Genomic DNA, 7,939 nt, shown 5'->3' with positions numbered 1-7,939 from the left:
ATATTCCTCTGGTAGGACAAATTCTGGATAAACTTGGGAAACTGTGACCCCTGGTTTAGATCATGGAAGGACGTGGCAAACATAGAACGGCTACAACGCATGAGCAAGGAGCTCTGAGATGTGATCCCCCAGTGTTGCACAAGAACTGAGCCACCCGGAAGAGCTCAAGACAATTTAGTACGGTCTTGACTGTGTGAATTTCGCTAATCTCGGAACCATGCAATTCAGTAAGGTTAATCTTAACCTTGCAACGCCCACTTAGTGGTGCATCTGATAAGAATATATCGGGGAGCCACAGAATGGCTATGAGAAGATAATCAGTTTTCGGACATCTGGCGTATCGAGTGAACTAACAGAAACGTGAGACTGGCTGACAAGATAACCGATGGTTATTCAGTATTGTAAGAGTTACTACTCAGCGTTCAGATGCATGGAAACATCACAAACGGGAGATTCAGCTGGGTTCCAAGTGTGTCTCTCGCAAAACCAAATCTGTTTGCAAATGAGTGTATTTCGATAATTTCGTGCAATTTGGTTTCAAGTAAAACATAAGGTTGACGGAAACTCGGGGACTGTGCCTACCTGATGAGCCTCAAGTTGGGCGAAACCGTTCGTGGGCTGTCGAAGAATTTTCAGAAACTTTATGAATAGTGCATTCGTGACTTCCATTTTTAGCGGAGATTCTTTACCTAATTGCTAACACGCAAACCGTCCCAAACAGAGGAACAGCGAGGAGTCTACATCCATTGTGCAGCAAAGCAATCTCCGTGTAAACTGTAACTTTTGCTCACCTGCACCAGAGGAACAGCGAGGAGTCTACATCCAATGTGCAGCAAAGCAATCTTCGTGTAAACTGTAACTTTTGCTCACCTGCATCGCTGAGAGGATCCTAAGATGAACCAGCCCATCAGGAAACTCACTCAAACCAATAGAAGCCAGACAGTGGATATCATCAATTAGCTACTGTGGCTGCTAATGAATGCTGGTGATATTAGTTCACGAGGAGATAGCCGAGCTTTAATCAAGATTTTATTATTAAGTCCATTCAATTGATCATGCAGTGCCGGAAACCCAGCAGTGGGGTTTAAATTTTTTGAGAATCGTAAGCAGTGCGCATCTTGGAGGAATCTAACTTATTGCCTCCTCCTTAACAACTGAAAGTTGTATCATTTAGCTGTTCATTAGTGTGGTTAACCTGTACTTAACCAGGACCTAACGCCATTCTTCGTCCATACGATTAATTTCACTTTGTCTAACGTGGACCGGCTCGCTTGGTAACTGTGTCTCAGAGGGAACGCCTACAACAGCGAAGATTTTGTGCAGAGTTCGACAGTCAAAATGACTGTGACAAACATAGATGACCTTTTAATAAATGCAGTTTTTTGCACTGCGCTGCAAGGCCAAGGACCTAACAGAAAAAAGGGAAATTTAACAGAATTGTGTGAATATTTACTCTCCCCCAGTCTATCTTGACCAGCAACGAACCAGTGTTCTAGTTCTTCATGGCTAGACTATCCTTTAACTTCAGGTTGGTGTCGTCCCAAATCCAAGGACGGAACAACACACACCACCTTCCAGGTCTTGCAACATTCATAATCGTGTTCAGCAGCAAAAAAGTAAATGTGATTCAACGACATACACTGTACCGAGGATCACTGGTAATAACCTATCTCTTTGTACCTACATCCCTCCGGCTAGTTAGTAGACCACTACCTTCCAAGAGAAAACACCCCCGATAAGGAAGCAGCAGTTAATGAGAGATACTTCTTTACACAGCCGTCTTTCTAGATCAAAGAATTTCTCAGGACTAGAAAACTCTACTTCTCGTACTTCAACTGGCTGCCTTATTACTCCTCAAGAGAAAACAGTACAAAGCAAAGGTCCCAATTACTCGTTGACTCTCCTTTAAAAAGAGCTTGTTATAGGCACAGCTGATGCACCGCTAAAGCGGTGGTCTTTGATCAGTCCAGAACTGACCTAGTACAAAGTCATCGATTCAAGTAGTTTGCAATTGAAACACGGGTTAAAGCTATTACACTTAAATGGTTGGATAGAACAACGTGCCCCGAGTCAACATTTGTCAAGTTTCTGATCATCAAAGTTGCCTTAGTTGCTGCATGGGAACACCAATTCGTGGTAAGTTGTCGTGTTGGGTAGCCAAGTGCAAAAGCAACATTGCCTATTGATTTGTATGAAAAAGCCGGATGATCATAGTACAGGTTTACCAGGTCGTGCTAGTTCTCATGGATTGCAGATGTGCCTGAGTACTGACTATTCACTTCGGACGGGTTGGAATCTTCCACTCCACACTTCATGAAGCCGTTTGGAAACCTGGTCTCATTATCCTAGTATGCAGCGCGGTTCTTAGTGGTCACTGTCTTACGCAAATCACCCCTCCTTACGGGAATCGCCCTCAAATTCCGTGAAGATGTTTCCCTTAGAGATGAAATTGTATTAATGGATTCCTAAAGAAGCACCAACTTGGAGAACTAAAGATATGTGTATTGAGAAAAGTGTTTAATCAGTATCAAAAGTAGCACCAAAAGTGTAACGATGCAGGTGCAAGGGCTCAACAAATTATTTCTGGTCTCAAAAGTGAGATTGGAACCTACATCGCGACGGGCCTTTCCAAACATCAATGGTGTTTTGCAATAAAGTATACCATTTGTATTATGGTGAATATCATAGCTGAACCTTGCGACTCCACCATGAAAAGTAATTCACAGCCTTTACAGAGAGTCTGTTTAAAATCCTCTCTGCCAAAAGCACCCTTGGCTTTCATATGAGCGACAGACATAAAATGTTAGCAGAACTCCTTTGGGTTTAAGAAGAGCCATACTTTAGCAACAAGATTAATCGATAAATATGATGGGAAAAACGAGAAGCAAAAACCAACATCACAGCTATGGTCCTTCCAACTCATAGGTAGCTCCGTAAAACTGAGAGACAACGATTTTTTCATAGGTTTCACTTTTGTTCAGCGTCAATAGTGTCAGTTCCTCTTTCTTGGCATTTTTGGTTTTGTGGGGCAAAAATCAGACAAACCATCTTAATATTTGAGTGCTGATTTCGCTAAATGACGTTAGCTGAGTCCAGCGGCGAACTAGTGATCAATCACGTTGTTTGGGGTTGTCTGTATAAATACAAGTCAGCTCATGCCGCTTCATCAAGTGAGTACGATGACAGGAATTTGAAACCTAATACCACTCGTTAGTTGGTCACCTAGCTTCTCAGTAAGTGTAATTCAGTGTTGGTTCTATGTTCCCAGCTCTATTATTGACGATTTTTTTCCAACGCGGAACATTAATTTGGCAAAAAGATTAAGCCCTGTAAATTTTGTCTTCAAAGATTCTTTCAGGAAAATATTGCCTACAAGGAGACTGCTTTACCTTGCAAACATTACTGAGTCTTGGAAATCATAATTTAATCCAGTTTTTTCTTAGTAGGTGGCTTCAACAAAGAGACCGTTTCATTCGTTATACAATTAGACGTCAGCTAGAAATATAAAGTTTTTCTAGAACGTCGGAAATCATTCATCCATGACAACATGCCCATGTGACACAATAGACGTAATCCTTTTCTACGGTTTTTTTTCGCAGCCTTATCACCGAAATGCGGACACCCGGTGTCCAATCCGTCATCACAGCTCTACAGTATGCCAATTCAAGAGTTATCAAGTACTGGCGCGAGCTTGTAAGTTTGTCCAATGAGGCATTAACTACCAAGTTAAAACGCACCAACTGATAACTAAAAGGTAACATATTTCTCGTTGATGTTCATTAACACTAGAATGCACAATGCGCCACAACCGATTTTCTGAAAAAAAATGATTACAACACGAAAACACTCGAACATATCGAACTAGGACAGATTATTTTTAGAAGCGCATGTAGAGCTTAGTCAGCTGATTTTTAAAAGTGTTGTGGGCTACATGAAAGTTACGTACAATTTCTGTTAGGTCAGAGGAAACTAATGTGTAGAGCATTGTGAGGTTCGTCGAACCACAATCGGTGAAGACAATTTTGGTACAATTATAGTCAGTTAATATGAGCTCCAGTAGTTACCAGTTTTATTTTCGAATAAGTTAAAGTGCCTAGCAACCTGTGGTGAAAACGATTGCATAAGACATGAACTCCTTACCGTCCAGTTAGATAGAAAATCCCACGAGGATTCGGAAGTGCCAGTGGATACCCCGGGCCTAAAGTGCCTTCTCAGAGATTGAGCCAAGTACCGTTATTTTATCGTCATCCAAGGGGAATGCTTCTGGATTTGATGGACGGATGCAGCAGAGTTAACAATATCATTCCATATAAAAATCAAGATAACTCCCAAGGTAGATAAATATAACTCATCAAAATGATTAGCAGTTCTGGCTTTGAATGGATGGCGTGTCAATTTGCAGTGCCCCGCGTGCAGTCTCAAGCTTGTTTTGTAAAACATTTCGATGGAGAACTCAGCTGAGTCTCCGATTAGAAATAAATTAGTGTGCAAATGAGTGTAGTTGACAGATTACGTCCAATGTGGGTTCAAGTAAAACAGAACATTTTGACGGAAACTTTGGAAATGCACCCAACTGATGAGCCTTCAAGAATGACGAAAAATGTCGAGGAGTTTTCAGCAACTTCATAAGTAGCGTCTTCTCCCCAGCCTATGAAAACATGTGTCCTGCAAATGCTCGCTTCAACAAACAACAAGAACAACCTCACGAAAGCACATGTTCTGTTCTCAAACCCTGTTAGAAGTTTACGAGATTTCAACCGGCTTCTGTTTTAGTGTTGATCTGCATGAAATCAAATTTACCTCCTTCATAGTGTACGTGCTGATGTATATTGTAATGAGTAACTGGAACACCCCATAACATATTTAGTCCTCATAAAATAGTTGTTTCCTATGCTTTGTCCATAGGATGATCGTATAACAACTGCAGTCAATGAAGCTAAAGACAACGTGAAATATCTATCCACATTGGACAACTTTTTCGGGACATTTTCAATGGCAAATCCTGTGAGTCATGGTGCCTTGTACGTATTGATGCATAGTTGGAATCCGGTTCAATATTCCCGTTGCTAGCCAAATGCAATCTTTTGCGAGTAATAGACTGTCCTGAAGGAACTGTTTTCGGATCAGGGAACTTGTGTCAGACTCCATACGATATCATTAGAATTATTGTTTTAAATGTTACGGTGTTGCACTGATGATGCAGAGGTTGAATGGGATAAAGTATTCATAGTTATGTGAAAAACTGATAACGGAAGATGCTTAAACAAAGATAAACCCATTCGTCCAACGGAGTCCTGTAGATAAGTATTCCTACATAAATATCAGTGTGGGATCATACGACATGTACCGAGCAGTCAACACTAATTTCCATCGATATATTTCTTTTCAGTTCACTCACCAAATACTACCCCTTAAAAAGGTTGTTCCTGAGCGAAAACTGGCATTGTTCACGATATCGGAAAATTGGTTCAAGTGCTTTGTCCGCTACTCAAATTGCCACGTAATCCCATTAAGTGAGGATGAGCGATCAGCTCTTCAATGCTCGCGAATAACGTCACAAAATACATATAATAGACCTCTATCACATTTCGCTATAACTAGTCTGTGTATTTCGTACTGTTATCTAACAAGAATGAGATGTCACAATGCTTCCTCATGTCTTATGCCGAAGTGCGCAATAATTATCACAATAGAACGCTATATTCACTGGTGGAACCCAGGTTTCCAATCGAAGTTTGACTCTGTGACTTGAAAAAAACAAGCGCGCAATCATAGGTGTATGCATTCTAGCTTTTTGTCACGTCATGCTGTTATGAAATCTTAACTGAGCCTTGTTTAAAGCGCACTTCCTATGTTTCACCCTGTCTCATGGCAGTGGAAAGTTCAGCCTGATCGAACCAACTTAAGTGACACAGGAAGTCATTAATATGACTCAAATCCGAATGCAATATGCACTGTTTTTTCCTAGTTAAGAAGCTTCAAAATGTTTTGGATTCAAAGCCATACGATGGACCTAATTCGGGAACCATTCTCACTATTTTATGAGGTAGTTCAAAAGAGCCACAAATCATTGTCAACCCTGATTGGCATAAGAAAAGGCGTTACTCTCTACAGACCACATCTTTTTTCTTTGATGCCTCTCATCGCACTACAGGGGAAGTTAGGAATTAGGAGTTTGACTTTGCAAACTGTCAGTTTACTCGTATAGTATACAAGAATTGAGTCCACCCAACTTGCCACTTTCCGGGAGAGTTGCTAGCAGCCAGTACATCAATCAAAATATGGTTGTCTGTGGTCATTCAGCAGTCAACCTAGATTCTAAAATCACAGTGGTTACTCACTGTTTTTCGGAACTTCCTTCGGCTTTGTTGTGCGCCACCTGAACGTTTCTGCAAGCAGTAGTTTTCAGGTTGATGTACTCTTATCTCATTTGAATTTTTGGTGTTCTCGGACTAAGAGTGAAAAAATTATGCTTAAAAAAGAGCGATCACTAATTTTTAAGAGAGCTCTGCATCCAATTCATCACTTGGAACACCTCGTGGATAGTTTCCGCAGAGGGATTCTAGCGATGAGGAACAGCTATACCGTCAGTACACTCCAGAGACCGAACCGAAATTGGTTGGACTTTATTACCCTGATGCATATCGGTGAATAAGCCTGATAATATGTTTGAAATCAAATTTTTGCATTGCAATCTGGCTAACCAATATTGAATACCCCGGAGGCTGCATGTGGACGTCTCTAATATGTATTACTCTGAAAGTATTTTTTGCGGCAATGTCACTTGTCTTGATTTGTGTAGTCTCTCCGACTTTCAGGTGAAACTTATGGAAGAACTTCCAATTCTGTTGAACGCTATCCGTATGATATACAGTATCTCACACTACTACAATTCGTCCGAACGTGTAACCTCCCTCTTCATCAAGGTGACCAATCAGATGATCATTGCCTGCCGACGGTACATTACCGAGGGCGTGAAGCGGATCTGGGATTTGCCAAAGTCAGTTACCGGTGTGCTGTAGATAGCGTCGCTTGAAGCCGTCTTAATAATTGAAGCATGTGGATATGAATAATACGATATTTATGGTTTATGTAATACAGTTTACTAAAACTTATCCTTATAGTGGAACAGCCTAAATCTAGTTTATTATGCATGTAGCAAGAAAAACTGAAATGATTCCAGGTCAAACCTCACCACAGATTGGTGAGGTTTGGGGACCTTATCAGAGTAAACCATTAGAGGTATCCGAAATAAAACAGCGACTCAGATAAGACGGAGATAAATCGGAGACTTACGAATGATCAAGAATGTTTTTACAAACAGTGACAATTTTGGTCTCAGTGGAGGAACTAATATTATGTTCGCCACAATGGGGACCGATATAGACTCGCACTGTTCACGCTACGGAAAAAAGCGTAAGGCCCTTGCACGCTCGTAAAGTGCAACCCAAACACCCATGGCTCTTGAATTCTTGAAGGATTTGAAAAGTGCGTCGAGTTGAATGATTGACTCAGTATGGATAATTTAAGTACTGGCAGGATAGACTGGATTGACCACCAGTGCGATCGTTATTCGCCTTCATTTGTTGTTTTTTATCGAGTCCTGTCTCTCGAATCGGTATGATGTGTTATTGAACTAACTCGAAATGACCCTGGTTAGTCTTATCGTCCCACTTCTCAGAGAGAAATCTCCATTCTTGCTTATCTGCAACTGTGTCAAGTGTTCACGAATGAAGAAGTAGGGAACTGTGAAAAAAGTTGGAAAGGTTTCCCTAATATCAGAGTAACTATTAGATCTGCCGTGTGAAACTGAAAAGGAATCCTGGAAGACGTTTTGCATTTCGTCAGTGTATAATGATCCACATTTATCTCAAAGTGTTGCTCTCCTTAATAATTATCCTTTGGGAGTTTACTGGTCGAATCCAGGATCAGCGGTAGG

The 7,939-nt window shown here is 41.0% G+C and overlaps 1 protein-coding gene across 1 annotated transcript; it reads left to right on the top strand.

The window, feature by feature from the left end:
• Positions 1–4,905: 4,905 nt before the first annotated feature.
• On the top strand, positions 4,906–7,022 carry T265_03179 (hypothetical protein; the record flags this gene model as incomplete). The annotated part of the gene is made up of 2 exons (XM_009167598.1): positions 4,906–5,004; positions 6,819–7,022. Coding segments are annotated over 2 exons (216 nt in total), but the record flags the coding sequence as incomplete, so codon positions are not given.
• Positions 7,023–7,939: the final 917 nt, after the last annotated feature.

This window comes from Opisthorchis viverrini, assembly GCF_000715545.1.
Source record: "Opisthorchis viverrini unplaced genomic scaffold opera_v5_44, whole genome shotgun sequence".
Taxonomy (NCBI): Eukaryota; Metazoa; Platyhelminthes; class Trematoda; order Opisthorchiida; family Opisthorchiidae; genus Opisthorchis; species Opisthorchis viverrini.
Note: the sequence above shows the minus strand (reverse complement) of the source record. Positions and strands in the feature narration are given on the sequence as shown.